General features: G+C 47.5%; 2 protein-coding genes across 2 annotated transcripts; both read left to right on the forward strand.

Moving 5' to 3' along the window:
* The first annotated feature begins 548 nt into the window (after window positions 1–548).
* Window positions 549–6,048, forward strand: LOC127188407 (uncharacterized). Its single transcript, XM_051144874.1, has 4 exons — window positions 549–716; window positions 1,434–2,246; window positions 5,146–5,222; window positions 5,596–6,048. Exons 1-3 carry the CDS (start codon window positions 549–551, stop codon window positions 5,161–5,163), a joined length of 999 nt encoding a protein of 332 aa, XP_051000831.1. The 3' UTR covers window positions 5,164–5,222; window positions 5,596–6,048.
* Window positions 6,049–9,135: 3,087 nt separating this feature from the next.
* Pax6 (paired box 6) lies at window positions 9,136–22,688 on the forward strand. The gene is made up of 9 exons (XM_051144287.1): window positions 9,136–9,262; window positions 10,187–10,201; window positions 11,115–11,280; window positions 16,978–17,136; window positions 17,634–17,716; window positions 17,896–18,046; window positions 18,154–18,269; window positions 20,919–21,069; window positions 21,622–22,688. Exons 3-9 carry the CDS (start codon window positions 11,166–11,168, stop codon window positions 21,705–21,707), a joined length of 861 nt encoding a protein of 286 aa, XP_051000244.1. The 5' UTR covers window positions 9,136–9,262; window positions 10,187–10,201; window positions 11,115–11,165; the 3' UTR covers window positions 21,708–22,688.
* The last annotated feature ends 987 nt before the right edge of the window (window positions 22,689–23,675 follow it).

Raw genomic sequence — 23,675 nt, forward strand, 5'->3', positions numbered from 1 at the left:
GGGAGAAGTTGGAGAGTGTTTGGTGAGGACTCTTCAGAGCTTTTCACAAGAATCCTCTGTACACAAAGTAAGTGGCGTGTTTACTTGGGCCTCTCCAGACTGGGGCAGTGCGTCCGCTCCGCTGAGCATGGTGGCTTCGGAAAGCAGAAAGGAGAGAAGAAAAGGTCAGGGGTGCGGGAGTTGGGTGCGGAATTGGGCAGGCTCCGGAGGCCTGTGCTGAGGCGACCGCGGGCCTCGCTGAGTTCTCGGCCTGGAGGCCCTCTTCAGGCCTAGGCATCGTTGTGCCACCGTCGCCGGAGTGGGGCTGCTGGGATCCAGGGACACTCTCGCCTCTTTTCTCTGCTCCTAAAGGTTAGGTGGAGCCGCCTCCGCTGTACTTTGTGTCCTGGGGCCAAAGCCGGCATAGGCTAGGGGTGGGAGGTTATGGTGGACCGGGGAGGACAGGCAGGCCACTGTACATTGGCAAGAAAGGACCTCGTAGAGATGAGTAAACTTGCTACCTTCACAGGCTGGGAGCCCCTATCCCAGTTTGGGGTTACGGGGGCAGCATGACTTCTAGCCCAGAAGCCTCCATTAGACTGATCAAGTTCTCGGCTGCAGCGCTGGCTGCCGAAGCGCGTGGAGCCGGAGACCTAGGAGAGCGCCAGAGCTTGGGAGCGGGGGCCCAGCGGCGGAGAGAGAGAAGCCCGGACCCACCGGCAGAGCCGAAAACAAGTGTATTCATATTCAAACAAACCGACCAATTGCACCAAGCAGGGAAAGGGAGCATCCAATCGGCTGGCGCGAGGCCCCGGCGCTGCTTTGCATAAAGCAATATTTTGTGTGGGAGCGAGCGGTGCATTTGCATGTTGCGGAGTGATTAGTGGGTTTGAAAAGCGAACCGTGGCTCGGCCTCATTTCCCGCTCTGGTTCAGGCGCAGGAGGAAGTGTTTTGCTGGAGGATGATGACAGAGGTCAGGCTTCGCTAATGGGCCAGTGAGGAGCGGTGGAGGCGAGGCCGGGCGCCGGCACACACACATTAACACACTTGAGCCATCACCAATCAGCATAGGTGTGCTGGCTGCAGCCACTTCCCTCACCCACACGCTTTATCTCTCACTCTCCAGCCGCTGACAGCCCATTTTATTGTCAATCTCTGTCTTCTTCCCAGGGATCTGAGAATTGCTCTTATACACCAACCCAGCAGCGTCCGTGGAGAAAACTCTCACGAGCAACTCTTTTAAAATACCATCATTACAAACCGTTGTGGTCTTTAAGCAACAACAGGGGGGAAAACCAAACCAAACCAAACAAACAAACAACAACAACAACAAAAAAGCCCAACTAAACAAAACTCTTGACAGGAGCTTTGACAACGACAAGAGAGAGGATGCCTCTTAAAGGTGAGTCCGCTTCTTTCTTCTCGATTTCATTATATTTCAATATCCTGGCAGGTCTCTCCTTCCTTTTCCTCCCCTCTTGCCGGTCCCCTCCCCCACTGCTACGCCGGGAGAGTTGGGCCGGAGAAGTTTCCGTGCAGGAGCCCAAACTTTCTACTTCCAGCGAAAGCCCGCGTTGGAGGGCGACGGTCCGCGAGCCGCAGCAGCGCAGAGCTCCGGGCGGGCGCCTGGCTCTGCACCAGCGCAAGTGCGGCTGGAGCTCTGGGATATCAGCTAGGCTGCTGGAGTCCCTGCAAACCGTGGCTCTCCGCTGCAGCGTCTCCAAAGGCTCGCGGTCAGCGGGAAAGGACGAAGAGGCTCCGCCGTGCCCCAGGCCGCGGAGAGCAACCACCGGCGATGCTTTTGTCCAGCCAGGGCCGACCAAGCGCGCAAAGAGCGCCCAACCAGCCTACTCTCTGCGCCGCCTCCCGCCAGCCCGCGCTCCGGCTTTGTGCAAGATCCTCCGGGGCACAGAACTGCCCGAGGCACTCCAGCGCCAAAGGGTCATCGCGCCCCGGGCCGGCGGAGCCGACTCGCTGGGCACCGCAGCCGCGCGCTAGAGGCTACAAGAAACCCGGAGCGGGCGCGAGCCGTGAAGGGAAGCCACTAGGCCGAGGCGGTCGGGTGCGCTCTCCGAGGGAGCTCCGAGCTAGCCTATCCCAAGGACTGCCAGCTTCCATCCAGCCCCCAGGGCCTTCGCCTTCAGTCTCACTCAAGGGCGGAGCTCGGACTTGGAAACAAACGCTCGGGCTCTCCAGGCTTTTCACAACTCTATCTTGCGAAAGTTGGGGTGTTCCCTGTCCAGTGGACTCCCACCTCCGACTCTTGGTGGGTATTTTCTCATGTCTCCCATTGACCAAGATGTACCCGATGTTTCCATTTCAACAAGTTTCAAACTGGAAAGGTGATTTGATGCCCCCCTTTCGAGTGTACTGATTTTTTTTTTCTTTGTGTGGCCTAAAGAAAAAAAAATCTATATAAAAGCACTGGCTTTCCCTCTGGTCGGATCACGTCCGCTCCCAGCTAATTAGTCTGAGTAATTCGAGAGCTTTTGGATTCTAAGACCCCAGGAGGAAAAGTGGCTTTTCAAAGTTCAGAAAGTTGTTGCCTCTTTCCCGGGGTAGGTTTCCTCAGTCTCCCTGCTGGCATAATAGCCTCGAATTTTAGCAAGTGTAATTGAGGGAAATGGAGTTGAATTTCAAGTGGAAATGCTTTCTTTTTCGAGTGCAAAAAAATCCTGGCCTTTCATTAATGAGCTTTCTGGAAAGTTTAAAAACAAAGTAAATGTTCAGTGTTCCCTTTCTCTCCATTTTGGATGTTAAACTCGAACTTGGGAAGGGATGAGAAAGACAGGAGCAGAAAATCAAGTGAAAGCCTAGTAAGTTTACCGAAGAGAAAGAATAATTGTTGCCACTGACAGGGGGAGGGGGGCTACTGGTGATCTTTGCATATGTTAGAAGGCAATTGATGAGTTGTTATCATTTGGCCCTGGAGAGTAAACTTTTGTCACCCTAATTGCTAATTTCTAGGACAACTATCTGGAGGAAAGAGACCAAGTTTCTCCGAACACTTCAGCTAAGGAACATGGGTTGGTGGAGTGGGGTGGGTGTTGAAATTTAAATAATTAAAACAATGGCATAGTTTGAGAGCTCTGACTTGTGTTCAGGGCTGGGAGTAGAGAGGACAGAGGTTCAGTGGACTTGTGGACTAGGACCTTGTGGCCTTGGAGATTTCGGGCGACTCCTTCATTCCCGAAGCCGGTCTTATAAGCCCTCCAAGGCAATACAAAGCCCTAGCCTAGGCTGAGGGTTTGGGATGAGGCAGAGAGGTCTAGCTTCTCTAAGAACAGGACTGCTTCCGGGGGCAGGGTGTGCCCAGCTTCCCAGGGTGCTTTTACACTGAGTATTAAAGATTACTTAGGTAATTAGATAGCTTCTTAGAGGGGAGGAGGGTGGGAACCAAGCAAAACCGGAACCTGAAGTGCTATCACCTTCCCAGTTGCTTGGGAAAGTAATCAGCCAGCTCTTACTGGGATCAGCGAGACAATTTTCTAAAATGGCATCACAGAGGTCCCAGCCTGTAACATTAGTCTGTGTAAAAGGTGGTTAGAGAGGAGCTCAGGAAGTTTTACTGTTCCAAACAGAATTCTACACCCGCCCCCCCCAACGCATCTCCTACCTTTTGCCTCCCCCCCCCCAACGCATCTCCTACCTTTTGCAAGCTTGAGTCCTATGTATAGGTAGAATGGACATTTTGTTCTGGGTGCGGTTTCTGCTCATGACATGATCATAGATTCAGGAACTAAGCTAGAGACAGAAGGAAGGCTTTAGAACACCATAGAAGCCCTCTGCTATGTCCAGTCATAATCAGACACTGAGAAAAAAGTCTTCATCCTGGACTTTTTTTTTTTTAAGCTGCCTCTCAGTTATTTAAAAGTTAGATCATAAAAGGTCTTGAGGAGAAATTTGTATTTCTTGGAATTCTTTGCAGGGTGACAAAATTAATTGTCCTCACAACCAAAAACAGGAAAAAGAATGATTTCTTAAAAGTAAAAAAAAAAAATTGATGCTGTGACTATTTAATTATTTTACACCCCCCTTTTTTTCCTGGGCAAACCTCCTGAATGGGATCTTTATTGTAACTCTCCCTTCCCAATTGAGCTCCCCACGGTGCCCTTGTATCTTTTCACAGCCCCTAACAACTCACACCAGTAACACAATTACCTCCAGATATTTATAACAAGAAATTACTTTACTTCTTTTTTTTTTTCACCTTTCTTTCAAGAACCCCCTTTTTGAGGGAAGGTAGGGAGGGCAGGTGGACTGAAAGCGTTGAGGAGAGCTGTGATAAGACTCACAGTGATAAGAGTCCCTCTTTTCTCTTTGAGAGGTGGAGAGCTGTTGGTTCTTTTGCTTGGACCTGGCTGGTGTTGCTGCTTTGAGAGTCTCGGCTTTGCTCTTTGGGTTTGGGGAGAGGCACAGAATAGAAGCCATTGTTTGGTGTCGGTAGACTTTGTTGACCGTGTTCACCCCCTCCTGTTTGTACTTTTTAAAGCAGTGAGGCGAGGTAGACAGCATGTGTCACAGTACAGGAAAAGAGAGGAAGAACCAAACACCAGAAGCAAAGTTAATTACAACAAATGAGGTTTAAGGTAAAAAAGTTGGGCTCACCACTTTCGCAGTGCCCAAAGAACTGAGAGACTGATGACACAGCTCCAACTAGAAAGCTCTTTTGGGTTTGTGTGCGTTAGGTGGTGGTGATTAAGGATAAAGGAGGAATTACAGATCTTGGTTCTAGGGATATTTGGACAAGTGAGGTGCTAAAGTTCCTTAGGAAGGGAAAGAACTTGTGCTGAGGCTCACCCAGACTTTCTAACCCAAGCCCTCAGACCCCAACAAGACCTTCACTCCTGTTCTCCCCCTGAAGGCAGTGTTAGTTGCCTCCCCAGCTCTGTTTCTCCTCCTGTCTCCCTGGTACTTGTTAGTTTCCCAAAGTGAGACTCTCAACTCCAGATTCCCCATTTCCCCAAGCCTAGGCAAAGCAGCATTTCCAGAGGATGTGGATTTCTATGGGAGAGGTCACTGGAAGTGTGAGTTGGGTTTGGCGTTTCTAGGCAGAGGATCTGGCCCTGGATTCAGGTTGAGTTCAGAGTGGGCCTCAGACAACCAGTCAACCTATGCTTTGGGGCCAATTTGACACATCTTTTTTTCCTTCTGTTTTGTCTTAGGCAGAAGACTTTAACTAGGGAGGAGCAGATGTGTGAGACCTTCTATTCTAAGACTGGACATATATCCCAGTTTCCAGGCAAGTTCTATGGGGCTGTTTTGGGCTTCAAAATCTGAGTGTTTTAAAAACCATAGTTCATATGGGAGAAAAGAAACCAAACCAAACCAAAATAAAACTGGGTCATTGTTTCTTCTGATTAAAAGGCTAGCTATGAAAATATTTGGAGAAATGGATTGTAAATGTTAGATTTTTTTATTCGCAGCTCATAAATTACACTTTGCATGCACAGGAGGGCAGAGCTAGGTGACCCTCAGATCGCCCCAAGCGGTTGAGTAACTCAATTTCTAAGAAAAGGAGGATTCTCCAGTCCAGGCACCAGGTCTTCCTCAGTAGGAGAATACAGGCCTACCTGTGCAAAGCCCAGGATTAACTACGATTTTCTTGCTAACAGAGCCCCGTATTCGAGCCCCGTGGGATCCGGAGGCCGCCAGCCAGCGCCAGCATGCAGAAACAGTAAGTGTCTCAGGTCTTTCGCTGGACTTTTGGGCTGGAGGCATGCAGATCGGTTGGTTAGGGGAGCCCACAGAGTCTTGGGCCCTGCAGAGTCCAAGCCACCGGGCATGAGGGAGGAGGCCTGGGACCTATTCCGGCGGCACTGGGTGAGCGCCAAGTAGCCCGCGAGGGAGGGCAGGGAGGAGTTTGCTTTGCTATACTCCTGAAGGGCAGAGGCTGGGGCCCTTCAAAACTACTCGCCCGAGTTTTTGAAGCTGTGGTAAAGAAACCCCACCCCCACCCCCAAATCTTGTAACTCATACCCCCTCCCCGCCCCTGCCCGGGCTCTGACCCCAGAGAGAGGGGCTGGGCCGAGCAGGGCGGGGCAAAGGCTTCTCCTGAGAAGAGAAGGAGGCCCCTTCGGGTTTGGCCAAGGCTGAACGTCTTCCTCGACCCAGAGGGGTGAGGGGTGGGGGGTGGGGGGGTTCCCCTCCCCTAGTCAATCGCAGGCCAGCTCCTCCCCTCCTTATCCTAGCTACAGGCCTAGTAGGGAAGGAGAATAGAACACCCAGGGCCTGTACCCTGATAGAAAGCGAAGAACACACCGTTTAGAAAGCAGGGATTACTGGGTCTGGGAAGAGAGTGGACTCTGTGCGGGTAGGGAATTGGAAAAACCTTATACGAGCAAGTACAACTGCCTGCGTCCAGGTTAATTCAGGCTCGTGGTGCCTTTGGTTTGAAAGCCTTTGTGCCTCTCTTCTTACCTTTGCACAGGCCCATCGGGCCTCAAGCGTTCTGCTCAGCCAGTGGCTGCTGGTATGTAATAGTAGAGTTAAGCCTAAAAGACAGTCCTGGTAGCCTGGGAAACTAGGCCGGGTTAAGGATGGGGAATCTACACAGGCTTAATTAAGGCTACAGCTATGCTTGGGAGTGTGGAGAGGCCTAAGTCTTCTAGAAACCTGAGGTTGTGGAACTGCACAGACTTAGGACTCCCAAGCAGCTGGGATCCGTGTTCTGGAGCAGCTGGTAGCCCCCCACGCTCCCACCCCACCCCCACTGATGCCACAGGATTGCGCTAAGCTCAGAAAAGGGAGCCAAGGTGTGAGCTTTGCAGCCGCATTTGTGCAGAACCCATTTAGACCTGAACCCTGGAGCTCAGACTCACTAGCCTTAGGTTTTCAGGTGGGCCGAGGCGCTCAGCCACGAGTGCTTGCCGCTCTGCTATGGCCTGGCTGGCAGGCCCATAGGGGCGCGCACAGGTCGCGGGTTGGCCTGTAGGCTTTGTGCCGCTGGTTCCCGGGTGTGCGCGAGGCGCGGAGCATCCAAATTGACACCATATGTTTTCGTATTAGAAGCTTTGCGGTCGAATTCTAGGCGCATAATCATCGCCACTGGGCGAGAACGCCAGCAGTCCCTAGGGAAGGGACACAATGATTGAGGCTTAACCTCTAAAGGGGAATTTAGAGCTATGTTTCCTCGCTGCCATTTCGATGCTGGCAGAGGCGCTCTGGCCCTATGTCTCTCAGACCAGCACATGCGGGCTGCGGCTGTGGAGGTGCTGGACACGCTATTTGTGTAAGAGAGGACGAGGAAGGTCTATGGTCGCTAGGGCATCTGTAGACTGGGAATTATCCTGGCTTTGCTTGGCGAGTTTCTCTTGATTTCTCTGGGACGGCCTTGCCTTTTCTGGGAAGGTTTCTTTTGCCCAGAGAAGCGCCTCCATACTTGCATGGTAAATGAGATTTAGAAAGCCAGGGTAGACGGTAAAGAAAATTTAGGAGAGAAACCGGAAGCGCAGGGTAGGCCTTGTCCTCTTGGAGAAGCAACTGTCTCCTGCAATGTGCAATGTGCCCTCTTGCACTTGGCCAGGACGGCCGGAGCCGAGATCCCTAAACGCCTGTCACTTCTCATCGAATTGAGGCCCCGCCCTCCCTCGGTGAGCTATAGCCCCCCTCCAACCTCAAGCCTCAGGCTACCCTGAAAACGCAGCTCCCCTCGAAGGGGATGTGAGTGCAGTTCATTCTCGTCTGCGTGATCTACAAATAGGGACGGAAAGGGTCGTTTTATCACGGTCCCGTTTGTCGTGACGATGCAATTTCCCGGAGCGGAGCACTGTCACAAAGTGACAAGGCTGCCACAAGCGCCCCGACTGATCTTTTCAATTAGCCTTCCATGCATGATCCGGAGCGACTTCCGCCTATTTCCAGAAATTAAGCTCAAACTTGACGTGCAGCTAGTTTTATTTTAAAGACAAATGTCAGAGAGGCTCATCATATTTCCCCCCTCTTCTATATTTGGAGCTTATTTATTGCTAAGAAGCACAGGCTCCTGGAGTCAATTTATCAGGAGGCTCCAAGGAGAAGAGAGAGGAGAAGAGAGGAGAGAAGAGAAGCGCTGAGAACCACATCTCCTGAGAGGGCTTCTGTCTAGACACTGGGCTGCAGGTTGGAGATGTCTGAGGAAGTGGAAAGGGGGGATTGGCTTTATTTGTATTCCTGTGGTTTCCTAGGAGGGTAATTCAGGGAGGCGCTCCTTTCCCAGCTCTAGTCTCTTAGACAATGGGGGTGAGGCTGGGAGAGACAAGAGTTGGAGGAAGGACAGGTGACACTGTGATGTGGTCTTTTTCTTTTTCTGGTTTGGGTTTCTATTAATATTTGTGTCCTAGGCTGAGGAGGGAGGGCGAAGTTCGGCAGTGGAAGTAAAGAGGGTAGTGGCGAGTGGGAAGATTCCAGGCTCTGCACACCACTTGGGGCAAGCAGACCTCAATGTGATGAGGGGATTCCAACCCTATGCCTGCTGTGGAGGCACGGATTGGGGTTCACTAGCTACAAATTTGTCTTTCTGGTTCTTTTTTTATTCTACACACACACACACACACACACACACACACACACACAGAGTGCAATGTGTTGGTCGCCTCTGCCAGAGTTAAATTGTGAGATGCTAAGGTTTTATAACGTTCTGTGGAGCTGTGCAGGGCTTTGGATTTGCAGTGCTGTTCCAACACTGCAGAGACTTCTGTGTGGACTCTGTGGTGACACTCAGAGGTGATGCAGAGAGGAGGTTTTAAGAGCCTGGAGTGGTTATGAAGGGGACAAATGGGCTCAGGGAACTGCTGCGGTGATGGTAGGAGTGGGTGGATATAGTCCCGGGTATGTTCCTGTCTAACAGCACTTCAATGGACAGGGCTGGTCTGTATTTGAGGCTGGTCTGCTCAATGCCCTGCATAGCTGGTCGTTCTGTTGTTGGCTTTGTTAGTTTGTTTTTTGTTTTTTAAATCAGGACCTGATTGCTGAGGTTCTCACGGGTTGGCAGGAAGCTGAGGTTGCATTGTGGTCCTTCCTTCCTTCCTTCCTTCCTCTTCTCCTTCTTCTTCTTCTTCTTCTTCTTCTTCTTCTTCTTCTTCTTCTTCTTCCTCCTCCTCCTCCTCCTCCTCCTCCTCCTTCTCCTCCTCCTCTCTTCCTTCTTTGGCTCTCCTTTCCTCCCTTTCTTTAGGTCACAGCGGAGTGAATCAGCTCGGTGGTGTATTTGTCAACGGGCGGCCACTGCCGGACTCCACCCGGCAGAAGATCGTAGAGCTAGCTCACAGCGGAGCCCGGCCTTGCGACATTTCCCGAATTCTGCAGGTGATCTTCCCATGGCTGCCCTACTCGCCGCCCCCTAACCCCCTCCCCCACCCCGCGGTCCTCTACTCTAAGCAACCTCTCTTCATTTCTTATTGCAAAGGCTACTAATTATGGACCCCCCCTACCCTCACCCAGTCCATACCCCACCAACTTCCCTACCTTCCAGATTTCCCCTTTCCTTCCACCATGGTCCCTGTCTCTTTCAACCTCAGCCAGTTACGTAAGATAATTCATCTGCATAAGAAAAAGAATGTGTGTGAATTAAAAATATCTTTTCATTTGGTAAAGACATTCATTATGGCAAATAGTGTATAAACTTTAATGAGCTGAGTTATAAATTGGGATAATCTCATTCCCCTCTCCCCATCCCATGCTAACCTCAGATTTTAGAGATTTGTTTGCATTCTTCATGCTTATGAAGAATGTATATGGATTTTAGAAGCCAAATGCCATTCACTCCTCTAATTCACATTTGTTCAATTGGGCAAACTTTTAAGGGAAAACATTAAAATTCAATTATTTTTTCCCTTTGTCCTTTAGAATATAATGCTACTTTAAGCAAGGTCAGCACACACACACACACACACACAAAATTAACCTAACTTCGTTTTGATGCATCTTCGCATAGTGTTTAGGAAAATAGTTTTAAAAGCTTTTAAAAAATAATTCGAAGTGTTTGAAAGTATCATCATATTTGTAGTTTTAGGGCTACAAATGTAATTTTAAGAAAAAAAAAAGCTCTCTACAGTAAGTTCTCGTACCATTGAAGGTATATTTTTGTGTTATAGACCCATGCAGATGCAAAAGTCCAAGTGCTGGGCAATGAAAACGTAAGCTTGTCATTGTTTAATGCATACTTAAACAATTTTATTTTTGTCTTGAAATTATTAATAATGTGGTTTTCTGTCCACTTCCCCTATGCAGGTGTCCAACGGATGTGTGAGTAAAATTCTGGGCAGGTATTACGAGACTGGCTCCATCAGGCCCAGGGCAATCGGAGGTAGTAAGCCAAGAGTAGCGACTCCAGAAGTTGTAAGCAAAATAGCCCAGTATAAACGGGAGTGCCCGTCCATCTTTGCTTGGGAAATCCGAGACAGATTATTATCCGAGGGGGTCTGTACCAACGATAACATACCCAGTGTAAGTTCATCATGAGCGGTCGCTTCCCTTGCTCCAGGCTCCTCACTCTCCCCCTCTCTTTGGCACCTCCTTACCTCCTCCCACCCATTCCCCTCCCTCCCAATATCTTGCTCTCTCCTCTTTCCCCTAATTTGCATGGGTCTCTGTGGTACCTGGGGAATATTGAGAAGCAGGCTTTGACTTTTTGACCATCTGGAAAAAATGGGAGTCAAGTGTGAGGAGTTGTTCACTTCATTTGTATACCACAGGCCAGGGGTCAAAGGAACTGGGGTGGGGGTGGGGGCGAAGATACTTGAATAGGGGAGGAAAATAAAAAACTTGAACCAGATTCTAAATCCTCCCCGAAGCACCTGCCTGAAGCTTCCTTCAGGTAACATGCGTCCTTCAAGCAACACGCATTCATTTCTGCCCTACAATAAAGGAAATCTCTAAGTTAAGTTGAAATCTTTTATCAGGGAGTCTTCCAAGAAAGCAGACATTAGTGATAGCTACAGAGGAGAACTGGTATCTACAGACTGCTCCCTCTCTTTTACCCAACTCCATTTCCAGGAAGGAAATGGTAGCTGCCATTCTTTCCACAGCTATAAATCCACTGTCTGTCCCAGGATGGCTAGGAGCTTTGGCATGTGGTCATTCTTTAAAGCTTGGGGGAGCTGAAATGGGGACCTAAGATGTGCCTTTCGAAGACTCTACCATTTGGTTTGATTTGCAGGTGTCATCAATAAACAGAGTTCTCCGCAACCTGGCTAGCGAAAAGCAACAGATGGGAGCAGACGGCATGTATGATAAACTAAGGATGTTGAACGGGCAGACCGGAAGCTGGGGCACCCGCCCTGGTTGGTATCCTGGGACTTCAGTACCAGGGCAACCCACGCAAGGTAAAAACTCAAGCAGCTATCTCTCTGAAATGTGTTTTCCTCTGGGCTCCAACTCCCTAGACATATAAGAGAGCTCTATCCTGGAAGGCTTGGGTACCCTAACTCACACTTTGTGTGTCCAGCATCTTGTTGACTCAGGACTGTAAGGGTTATGTATGTCAAGAATTGTATGAAGTGGCTAGGAGGTTGTGCACGTGTAAGGTGGAGCCTTGTGGTGCCTTATTCAGATTTGACGTTAAAATGCAGCCGAGCCCATTTGTACTGCAAGTATGACAAGTTAACACACTGACAGGCTGCGAGGTAAACATAATTGTATCATTTGCTTTTGAAGTAATTGACAAATTATGTGACTTTGAGTAAGGTGGTAGGAGAGGGTGAACCCCCTATAAGCATGGCCAATTTAAATCCTTCCAGTAGCGGTCCCCTCCCCCAAGTTTAAGAACTTCAAAATTTTAACCCGCAGCACCCACCAACCCGGTCCCCGAATCCGCACTTTTGGGTTCTACTACTTACCCTCTGTGGGTGGCAACTGGTTAGAAATGGGGTGGGGGAACGAAGTACTGGGCTGAGGCTGCGGGGAGAGGCTCTGGGCCTGGGGGCACAGATGGGAACTACATCTTCCTGTCCCAGGATCTGTGAGAAAGCAGGAAAGAGAGTGGGTGGGTTGGCTCTGTCCCCTTCCCACTCACACCGAGGTAACTTGGTCAAGAATAGGAAACAGTTTTTTCCGAAGATTAATCGGTATTTGTTGTCCTCGTGACAAGGAGATAATATGCGGGATAATGGGACGTGGCGTCTCACTCCCGGGAGCACTACAGAGCCTGGGGGCTTAGGGCCAGGGGGCGGCACAGGGACTGCGAAGGGGCTGCTGTGCATCGGTGAGCTCTCGGACCGGCCCCGCGTGCAGAGCGCCTCCACAGAGCCGGGTTAGAGAAGGGAAAATCGGTAACAGTATGCGAAATATCTGGTACAAAGGATGCTTCTGTCACTCGCAAGAATTTGTTATGGGAACAATCCTGTCGCTCTGTAATTGCTCATTAGAGAACGTTTTGTTTCTCATTAAGGCGACATGAATAAGCGTCTAGTTGAAGGAGACAGCTGTAGAAATGTTCCACAAGAGACCTCTGGACACGATTCGGCACCAATTGCCAATTAGACATGTCAGTTTTAAGAGCAGAAAACAATATAGGACGGACACTGGGACGATAGGGAGAAAAGCGCTCCTTTCTGGTTTCCCAGCTCCGCTGCTCTTGGCCAGTGCGGGCCTTTGGTGCGCAGTCCCCGACTCCCTTGGGTGACCCCCGCCCACGTGACTGGAGCCTGCAGCCTTGAGAGTTGGAGTTCACAGGTCCAGGCCTCTCTGGTCTTTAGAAGGACCAGGTAGGGAAAGAGATAGGCAACCTGCGTGGCTTGAAGTTTGAAACTGTAGGTTTTCCCCATGCAACTCCAACTGGTGGCCTTCCACTCTACACCCCAGCACTCTGGAGTCCCGCAATCCCCTTCCCTGCCCAATTGTGGCCAATAGGCCCAGAAGTTCACACCTAGTCCACCCCTGGGCCTCCCCAGTGTTTGGGGCTCACAATTGCTAGAGGACCAGGGAATGAACACCCCATTCCGGTTGCTGGGTTCCTTGACTTAAAGTCCCGGGCAGTAGCTTCCACTAGCTCTGCCTGCCTAGAGCAGGTTTTCAATCCTGGGAGCAGGAGAGCCAGAGACAAAACATGAGGGCCTGGAGTTGATACAATGGGGGCGAGAGGTGGCGCTAGTTCAGGGACTTTTAACTTAAGGCAGCTGCTAAGTTACTAGAGGATGCTGGTTCATAAACTTCTTGAGTGTCCCACCCATCCACCGTGTTTACCCCCACCAAAGTGCATTTACCCCAAACAGGCTCACTGCCCCGCCTAACACGTAGGGAGGAATCGTGGCTCAAAAGGAGCTTAGAATCTTGGGACTTCGGGTTCTGTTGGTGGGTGTCATCTCTCCAAGCTTAAGTTCCTAGGAATTCCTCTGGTCTTTTAGTGCTAAGAGGGTCTCCCTCCTTCCTTGGCCCCCTTTCCCATCCCTGATCTTGGGTTTTAAAGAGTCCATTTCCAGAAGCATAAGGCGAGGTTAGGTCTCTGAGGGAGGCAAATATGGTTTCCATCTGATCTATGCCATGCGGCAGTGAATAAAATCCTGACGACCCCGTGGGCTGACAATAACTAGACGACTCTATCCAGTCCCAATTCTCCAGCGATTTGGTGGTTTTAGGGATCACGAAGACACTTTTTTCTCATCTCCTCCCCTCGCCCCAACCCCCATAATACCCAGGGCCTCTATAGGATTTAGTCAGCCTCCTTTCAACAGATGCTTCGATGTTTTGATCTGCGCTCCAGAGCTGAAAAGGTTCCGCAACCGCGTTGCTATCTTTTCTTGCTTGTTTTCCGCCTCACTGATTAAGCCACTAAGAAACTAAGGAATGATTTTATTTCCCAGCGTCTTTTTTCTTCTTTCTTCTTCCTGATTTCCCGCCTCTCCCTCTTTCCTCTCTCCTCTCCCCTTTTCTCTGTCTCTCTGTCTCTCTGTCTGTCTCTCTGTCTCTGTCTCTGTCTCTCTCTCCCTCCCTCCCTCCCTTCTCTCTCCTTCTTCAAGGAAACAAATCCTATCCCCTTGTGTCAGATGGTCCTGGGGCTGGGATAATGGGAGGCGCTTTCACTCTCCGCTAGGATTAGCCTGGGAGGTGCACGGCGCCCATTGAAGGGCCCTTCTTTGCACCGCTAGGAGGGGGACGCCTTTTAAAGGAGATATCTTAATTGTCTGCCACTTAAGTTTATCGTGTGGGGAATTAGGGAGCTTTAACTCCTAATTTTAGTTTCTTAAAAGATTTAAGGGTGGAAGGTAAAGTCACTAAAGAAAAATTAAAAAATACCCCCCCCCAGCTCTATCTAAATGACCATCAGTCACCTGGGCAAACAGTTGCTACTTTTAAAGTAGTGAACACATTTTCAGTGTTGCTCCCTGGTTTGGTTAAGAGGTGTTGGTGGTGGTGGTGGTGGTGGTGGTGAATCCTGCAGCATTTTTTCTCTGTCTTGACTCTGGCTCCACTTAAAAAAAAAAAAAGAGTTAAAATGCAGTTTTCCTGCTTCCGCTCTTAACTTTCTCCTTAAACACCACTTCCCAAGCTAGTGAAAGTCCTAGGCTTAGAGCACCTGCTCAAGCGTCTGTGTGAGCAGTGTCTGAGCTTGGAGGCCTATACCTGTAATCCCTACGTTTTAAAAGTAGGAGGATGTCAAAGAAGCAGATGAGAACGGAAAATGCTATCTGCAGGCATCTTCGGAGGGGAACCCTCAGCTTTGTTTAACCGGCATGATCTAATGTGCTAGAAAGGGACCAGGGATGGAGCCAGGGCTTTTCTTTTGGGTGGGGTCGTGAGTGACCAGATCGGACTGTGTTCGTGTTTTCCAAAAGCAGTAACCGAGGGAATTTTCTAGTACACCCAAAGGGCTTACCAAAAAACAAACAAACAAACAAACAAAAAAGCATTCTCTTTCACCGAATGCAACAATAAAAGGGAAAAGGGACAGACCCTCCTCATTTTCCCCCCTGGGGGGGCACTTTGAAAAGTCCTCAAGAGACCTGGGGCAGCAAATTAGTACAGCCACTTGTGCCCCTACACGTGAGTTCCTCGAGTCCTTCAGCAGGCGACCCTCCCCTCCCCCACTCATCAGATGTAGGGCAGGACGCCTGCGGCTTGTTTACCAATACACGCTCCCATCTCCTCTTCCTTTTCGTCGTTTTCTTCCATCTCAGTCGGCCTTCCAGTCTCTTTCTCCTCTCTACATTTGTCCCTCCGTCCTGTCCCTTCTTATATCTTGTTGGTCATCATCTTTTTGGAGCCCTCCACCTCTCTCTGCCCCTCCCCCACACTATTCTTCTCCTTCCCTCCCGCACTCTCTCTTTAGCCTCTCTCCTTCCGCCTCCCCTCAGCCGCAGCTCGAGTCCCTATCCACCCTCCCCACCTCCCTCCACCTCCTGCCCTGGACCCCCATCCACCTCCACCCCCACCCCCCCCACCCCCAGCCAAGCGCCCTAAATAGCACCGAGGTGCCCGCTCTCCGGACAGTGATTAATGATAGCAGAGCAGAGGGGTTAACACACTTCGCTGAAAAGTCTGTTGACTGGGCTTCTTGTAACACAATGTGGCCCGCTGCACGCCTCAAGAGAATCCTTTTGTTGTCCGTGCTCATTGTGGCCTCAAAATTCTGCCCACGAAAGTTTGCCAACGCTCCTGCCCCAGGAGTTTAATAGTTTCCCTTACTCGCGGGGCATTGTGTGGTGCTGAAAGGCAGCCCCTCGCTATTCAAGTGTTGGTGGTCATCTCAATAGATCTCCAAGGGCCCATATGGTGGCCAGTGCCGATGAATCCGCCTGTTTAAATGGGGGAGAAAGTTGGGGTTTTAAAACATTTCATAGTTCCTGAAAAGATCCCACTAGATCCTGTCACAATTCCCTGACCGCTTTGAAGGCCCTGCCTATTGTCTCCTGGTTATAAATGATATTCCTGGCCAAGTCGATTCCCACAGAGGACTGGCGGCCCCTCCCCCCAAACTGGCCAAGTTTCTAGGATTGGGAGGGGACAGTCCTTGTTGGTATCCCGTGGGGGCCACAGGCCTCAGGACCCAAGACTCACTCTTCAGTACCCTGGGAAGCCCAGCCAAGGCCAGAGTCCTTCCCTTACCTCAAGCTGCGGCCTTGCCTGCCCCGCAAGGTACACCACAGAGCCAGTTAGCCCTAGTGCACATCTCTTCACCAAGCGCAAAGGAAAACAATGAAACTTTCCCTGTTTAATGATAGAAATTACATTAAAAGTGGTGGAAATGCCCTAATTAAAAATGTACCACTTAAATGATATGCCAAGGACTCAGCTGCAGCATAGCATATTTAGCTAGTTAGTGAACTCGCCACGATTTCTTTTTTAAAATTACACGTTAAAAATTTAAAAGAAATCTTACTTTTCTCTGGTGCAACACATTACAAAGAATGGACAGTCCTTTTATCTAAATATAAAATTCCATTTTCAGCAATTATAGCCTGTTCTTGGTGATGATATAATTACAGCTGTGCTCGTAATAGGTGTCAAGGCGAAACACACTCACACAATGGTTGAATAAAACTGCAGAACAATGCAAGCACTTCTAAATTCACAACCTTTAAAATGAAATTGACTGTGCAGAATTCAAATAAAAACTAGATAAATATTTTTTTAAAAAAGATTACAAGCTTGGTTTGGTTTCTTAATAGCATTTTCTACAAACCTATCAACATCTAATTGATTAGATGGGAATTACTGATTATGGATCAGCTGAAATCCTGCACATCACTCTGTTTTCCCAACACAGCCATAGGTAAATACTTTCTGTAGGGCAAGGAAACTGGGTGAGGTGTGTGACGAGTCAGTCAGCACTGAAAGATCCTTTTTGCCTGGAAACTTTTTGGCTTGCTTTGTCATTCAAAGAAATGCTACTTTGTGAGAGTGTTGTCAGGTCTCCTCTAGATAGAAACCTAAAGGAATCCCTGTCCTAAAGGAAAGCTAGCACTGGATTGATTACCTCAGCAAGGCTTTGCGGAGATTTAGACTACCCGGTGCTTGGAGTTTATAACTGTACCGAGTCCCTTGCGATTCTAACTTCTCTTGTGGTCCTGTTCTTTTTGTTGCAGATGGCTGCCAGCAACAGGAAGGAGGGGGAGAGAACACTAACTCCATCAGTTCGAACGGAGAAGACTCTGATGAGGCTCAAATGCGACTTCAGCTGAAGCGGAAGCTGCAAAGAAATAGAACATCTTTTACCCAAGAGCAGATTGAGGCTCTGGAGAAAGGTGATGGGAAAATTTCAAAGTAGAAAAGTCTTAACTCAAAGTAAACACCACACCAACAGTACCAAGGACTAAATTTAGTCAGGGCCCTTTGCATAGAGGACTGAAAAGCCCCTGATTTTCTCCCCTTGTTGCTGCCCCAACACCTTTTCAGGGTGTGTGTGTGTGTGTGTGTGTGTGTGTGTGTGTGTGTGTGTGTGTGTGTGTCTTTCTTCTTTTCACATACCAATAAACTGAAGGATTAAAACTCTGACATACAAAGCATATGATGATCTGGCTGTCTCAGGCCACCGATGGGGACAGTCGTTGGATGTCATTCCAAAGAAAACTGAACTTGGTTCTGGTGGGGAAGACCTTGCAAGTACAGTCAACACACTGTCAAGTTGTTTGAAAGGAAACTGGTCGGAGGAGATGGGAATGGGGTGGCAAAAGCCAGCTTGATCCAGTGTTCAAATATTTTGTGGTCTGGCATAACCTGTAAAGCCAACTTACTTTTCCAGAGTTTGAAAGGACCCATTATCCAGATGTGTTTGCCCGGGAAAGACTAGCAGCCAAAATAGATCTACCTGAAGCAAGAATACAGGTACCTAAGGACCATGTTGGTTTTATGCCTTGTGATTCTTATATTTTGCCTTGTCCATGTACCAGTCATTTGTATAACCAGCAACAGAGTCAGTTTGCAAATACTCTCTTGTCCTGGGTCAAAGAGGTTGGAAATGGAGGGGCTTTTGTTCATGGCTAACCTGCTCCACACGTTTCCAGGTATGGTTTTCTAATCGAAGGGCCAAATGGAGAAGAGAAGAAAAACTGAGGAACCAGAGACGACAGGCCAGCAACACCCCTAGTCACATTCCTATTAGCAGCAGTTTCAGTACGAGTGTCTACCAGCCAATTCCACAGCCCACCACACCTGGTAACTTGAAATGCCAACTGCCAAGAAAGGTTCTTCAACCTGTTTGCTCTGGGCTCTCCCTTGTCCTATAATGACCTTCCACCTCTCTCTTTTCTCTTTCTCTGCAGTTTCCTCCTTCACATCAGGCTCCATGTTGGGCCGGACAGACACCGCTCTTACCAACACGTACAGTGCTCTGCCACCTATGCCCAGTTTCACCATGGCAAACAACCTGCCTATGCAAGTAAGAGAGGCTGGCCACCTGCTGCAAAGGGCAGGGGATGGGTTAGGGCTTGCAGACCCCATCAGTTGCATTTAGCTCCTTGAGAGTCCTCGTTGTGACAGTGATTGGCTTGGCCAGTCAGCTCTGAGACAAATCAATCCAATCTCTTTTAGGTGATTGGTTGACTGATTGATTGATTCATGCCCTTGAAAAACAAACATTCGATCTGTTCAGTCAAGTTAATGTGCCTTTTATCATCATGTTAGCTGGATAATGTGGGTGGTAGTGAGGTCTGTTTTGGGTACCAATGAAGCTTGTACCACCAAGTAGAAATACTGGTAGCATAATATAAGGCAGTGAGATGTTAGTATCTAAAAACTTTGTGTTTATGTTAGTGTGTTTATATTAGTAAGTACAGAACCAGCATAAGCAATTTGAAGCTTATTTTTGGTCTGTGTGAGAAACTAGTGAGGAAGAAAAAAAAAAAAAAAGAGGCTGAGAAGTAAGATTCCTCTTCACACAGTGAAATACATTTAATAAAACAGGGGAATCAGTTCTTTCTATATTTAAAAGTAAAAATGTAATAGAAATTATTTGCTAGGAACTTAGTGTGCATCAACTGAAGATGAGGTGACAGGTTGGCAGTAATCCTTGCTGCCTAGGAAGCTGGACATTATTCCTCATTTCTTCACACCCTGGCCTGTGGGTTTTTTTTTTTTTTTTTCTTTTCTTTTCTCAAGACAAGGTTCCTCTGTGTAGTCTTGGCTGCCCTGGACTCACTTTGTAGACCAGGCTGGCTTTGAACTCACAGAGGTCTGCTTGCCTCTGCCTCCCTGAGTGCTGGGGTTACAAGCTCTTGCATGTGCTTTTAGGGGTAGGTCCTAGATTAAGCTGCCGTTTTCTAATGTAAGCTGTACAGGGCTCTTGGTATGGACTACACCTTTGTTGCTGGGGGGATTCTAGATGGGGGGGATTCTGGTGGGTCTTCTACATCAGCATTCCTAAGTTTCCTGTGTGGACAACCATTAGATATGCCTGATGGTGTGAGGCTGGCAGCATGAGCCTCTGATGGGATCAGTTCTGGGGTTACACCGATTATTTATTCACAATTGAACAGTTTTTCCTGAACATTTTGGAATTTAAATAATGCCAAAACCAAGATCTCCCAATCTTCAGACCAATATTGGAACTGGATAGGCAACTTCAGAGCACTTCGTCATGTGCTTCTTTTCTATTGCACCTGGTTTCTATTGGCCATGGTGCAAGTGATGTAAGTGAGGGGACCAACAGCCCATTAGTTGGTATTGCTATAACTATCTTGGGATTTTCCAGAAGTCAGGTTGCCTAGAGGAAGTGATTGTAGGAATTAGAAACAAATGCAAGATGAAATTCTGGCAGGGCCCTTTAGGCCTGTTTGCCGTCTTGAACTTGACATGAACAGTCATAATCGGCCTTTCATGAGGCCACAGAGCATCTTGTGCAGTTTTACATGATATACCAACATCTAGGTTTCTGTGAGGGTGACATAATTGTACATGGAAAAACAAAATGAGATGATTAAATTGATGATGGATTATATTAAGCTTGCTTCCACTTCCAAAGAAATATGTTGGGTTGATTTATTTTGAGCTTTGCCTTTTAAAAGTTACAGAGATCATACAGTTATAAAAGTAAACGGCTTCATTAAACAAAGGAAATAAAAACAATCTGCGATTTTACTGTTCAGAGAAAATCCCTCTTTAAGTTTTGAACTGGGGAGGGGTAGTCTCTCTATCAATGGCTTCATCCTATTGAGCAGAATCCTCTGTGTCTTGTGAAGAGTGGACATGCTCCCCTGGGCCTTCTCTGGCAGAGATCAGTCTTTGTAACAGAGGATCTGAGGATGTCATGCATTTGCTGAGCAGGGCAGTTGTTGCTGACTCTACACTGCTGCTGATTAACCTCATGAAGTTTTTGACTGCAAATAACCATGACAGCCCTCTTGAAGGGGCTTTATATTGGTTTTCCATATTTCTTGTTTAGTTTAAGAGAAGCTTATCTCATCAACATTTCATTTTTGAATGCTTCAAAGATAGCAACCCAAATTTATGGATGAGACTCAATCAGGGCTTTTGGGTCATTTGAGACAGTTAATTCTCAGGTTGTGTTTACGTTATATTCACTGACATTTCTGACCTCTTTAGCCTGACTTCATTATGGTTGTATCTTAAAACAACAATCAAACAAACAAACAAGCAAAACAAACCTCTAATCCTCCAAGTCCAGCATTAGAAGACTCCCAAGCTCCCTATATCAAACTATCCAGAGAGTCTTATTGCTTTCTGCTCCTGAGTTTGGGGATTCTAGCATCCTCATATAGATCCAGGTTTGGGGAGTGAGGGAATCTCTCAGGCTAGTAACTTTAGCAGAGGGAAAAGATAGTGCAGACTGCCAAAACTGGACGTTTGTTTGAATTTGCTGTGTCTTAGATTTTGGCACACGGGTAGCTAGCTTTGCTCTGGTGGCAGCCATTGAAGAGCCAAGCTTAGACTCATTATATGGAATTCTAGTACATTCCAAAGAGACATAAGTAATGACCAGGCTTGCTGGCAGGCCTTGGGGAGGAAGTAAGCTGGGATGTGGTTGTGGGAGGTGGTTCCAGTAATCACAGGTTTTTCTTTCTCCTGGCAGCCCCCAGTCCCCAGCCAGACCTCCTCGTACTCCTGCATGCTGCCCACCAGCCCTTCGGTGAATGGGCGGAGCTATGATACCTACACCCCTCCACACATGCAAACACACATGAATAGTCAGCCCATGGGAACCTCGGGGACCACTTCAACAGGTGAGCTCTCTGCAGCTGCGCCTCTTTGGCCAGCTGATCTCCCACAATGTGCTTACCATTGACTTGAAAAGAAACTTCTTGCCTTGCATCAAGGGGCGTGTTGAACCTCTCTCTTACTACACTTGTCTTGAGAGAAAAATGATGGAAAAGGGACATTCAGTTATGTTAGTTAGTGAGTTGACACCATGTAGAGGAAAGTCATCATTTGCAGTGTTGAATATGAAGATAATGCCAGAGCTGGACAGTGCGGGTCCACTGAGCTTGATGTAGGCACTTTTGGGAAGACTTTTACATCTTGTAGCTTCTCGATGCCAGCTGAGGAGGTAGCACATAAGTCTTCCAGGGATGGCTGCACTGATAAACTTCTAAATGTCGGGGAGGGAGACTTGGGTCTCATGAGGTATGTGTAAACACAGCCTCTAGTTTCAAAAGGTCTGCTTTTCTTTCTAATGGTTGTACTATGAAGTGTTAGGAACTTTCGAAAGTCTGTGTGTTCAAGCTGTGTTCCATCTTTAGATCTACCTATGTGGCTGTTTTTATATTCATTTATAGGACTCATTTCCCCTGGAGTGTCAGTTCCCGTCCAAGTTCCTGGAAGTGAACCCGACATGTCTCAGTACTGGCCCCGATTACAGTAAAGAGAGAGAGTGATCGAGAGAGGAAATTGTGTTCACTCAGTCAGTGATTAAGTGGACACAACAGCTGCGTGTTCATGAAAGAGAAATGGCTGTTAGAAGCACTTCACTTTGCAACCGTGTCCTGTATTGGAGCCCAGGAATGGACTAGAAACAAGAACTTTGCATACAGAAGGCACGGTATCAGTTGGAACAAATCTTCATTTTGGTATCCAAACTTTTATTCATTTTGCTGTATTATTTGTAAATGGGCATTTGTATGTTATAATGAAGAAAACAACACAGGCTGGTGGATCTTGGATCTGTGTTGGCTTATGTGGTTGTTTAACAGAAACCATGATGGACAAGATTTGCCATGGATCTAAGAGTTTTATCAAGATATATCGAATACTTCTACCCATCTGTTCATAGTTTATGGACCGATGTTCCAAGTTTGTATCATTCCTTTGCATATAATTAAACATGGAACAACACACACTAGATATATGTAAGAAATATCTGTTGGTTTTCCAAAGGTTGTTAACAGATGAAGTTTATGTGCAAAAAAGGGTAAGATATAAATTCAAGAAGTTGATAGCTAAAAGGTAGAGTGTGTCTTCGATATAATCCAATTTGTTTTATGTCAAAATGTAAGTATTTGTCTTCCCTAGAAATCCTCAGAATGATTTCTATAATAAAGTTAATTTCATTTATATTTGACAAGAATACTCTATAGATGTTTTATACACATTTTCATGCAATCATTTGTTTCTTTCTTGGCCAGCAAAAGTTAATTGTTCTTAGATATAGCTGTATTACTGTTCACAGTCCAATCATTTTGTGCATCTAGAATTCATTCCTAATCAATTAAAAGTGCTTGCAAGAGTTTTCAACCTAAGTGTTTTGCAGTTGTTCACAAATACATAGCAAAATTCACCATTGTTGATTGTAAAAGCCATGCCAAAGCCTTTGTATTTTCTTTATTACACTATTTTCTTTTTAACCTGATAGTGTGGTGTTACAAATTTTGTTTCCACATTAGGTTGACATTCTAAGTCAATGGTTACTTTCATACACATTCCATTTTACAACCTGATGGTCCTCAAGGAAATAATTTTTAGGCATCAGAAGTTGGCAATGTATCAGAAAAATCCAAACAAAACATTTACAGCTGTGTGTAGATCTGCATCCTATAAGATATATAGAAAATGGTAATACTCCCAATTTATCCATTATTTAACTTAAAAGCTCAAAGTGTAGAAATGATTTAAGAAAATGCAACAAAGGATTCACCAGCAATCATGTTTTGAATTAGAGCTGGCATTTTCAACCTGAGCAGCCAATCTCCACAATAATTCCACTAAAGCAATACCCCAAGGTTGAGTTCTGAAAGCTGTTGCCCTGCTCCCTGTTCTGTCTTCGTCCCCTGTGCACACAAGGCATCGGCATCATTTCCCACTGAAGCCCTACAGCTGTTCTCATCTGAGTTTTGCTTTCTGTGCTGCTGTGGATGGTGGGGGGGGGGGTGGAGGGGGAATGTTGCATGTCAAAGAATAATGAGCGCAGACACATCAACAGACAACAATAAAGCAGACTGTGACTGGCCAGTGGGAGTTAAAGGCCTTCAGTCATTGGCAGCTTAAGCCAAACATCCCCAAATCTATGAAGCAGGGCCCATTGTCGGTCAGTTGTTATTCGTAAAGAAGCACAGATCTGATCATGTTTAAAGTGGCGGCACGCAGGGCAGGAGTGCCTGAGCCCAAGCAGTGGATGGAAAAAAAAAGCCTTTGTTGGTTAGAAAAAGGCCTGCCTGAGTGTTATTTTCTGTCTATTCTGTGCAACACTTAAGTCAACATAGACACATTTTCTTCAGTGAACTTAAGTGAAAAATCTTGGGGTCCTGGCTATCTGGATTAAAAATATTTATACGTAGAGAAACATCCTGCGGGGGGGGGGGGGGGAGACACTTCCATTGACTCGAACTCTTTTTTT

The sequence above is a fragment of the Acomys russatus genome, chromosome 4 (genome assembly GCF_903995435.1).
Source record: "Acomys russatus chromosome 4, mAcoRus1.1, whole genome shotgun sequence".
NCBI lineage: Eukaryota > Metazoa > Chordata > Mammalia > Rodentia > Muridae > Acomys > Acomys russatus.

Bases quoted from the DNA above. Each gene is read 5' to 3' on its own strand.
- LOC127188407 (XM_051144874.1), top strand. From the start codon at position 549: ATGACTTCTAGCCCAGAAGCCTCCATTAGACTGATCAAGTTCTCGGCT. The intron at 717-1,433 runs GTATTCATATTC...ATATCCTGGCAG, and splicing joins CGGCAGAGCCGAAAACAAGT to GTCTCTCCTTCCTTTTCCTC.
- Pax6 (XM_051144287.1), top strand. From the start codon at position 11,166: ATGGGAGCAGACGGCATGTATGATAAACTAAGGATGTTGAACGGGCAG. The intron at 18,047-18,153 runs GTAACTTGAAAT...CTTTCTCTGCAG, and splicing joins TCCACAGCCCACCACACCTG to TTTCCTCCTTCACATCAGGC. The intron at 21,070-21,621 runs GTGAGCTCTCTG...ATTCATTTATAG, and splicing joins CTCGGGGACCACTTCAACAG to GACTCATTTCCCCTGGAGTG.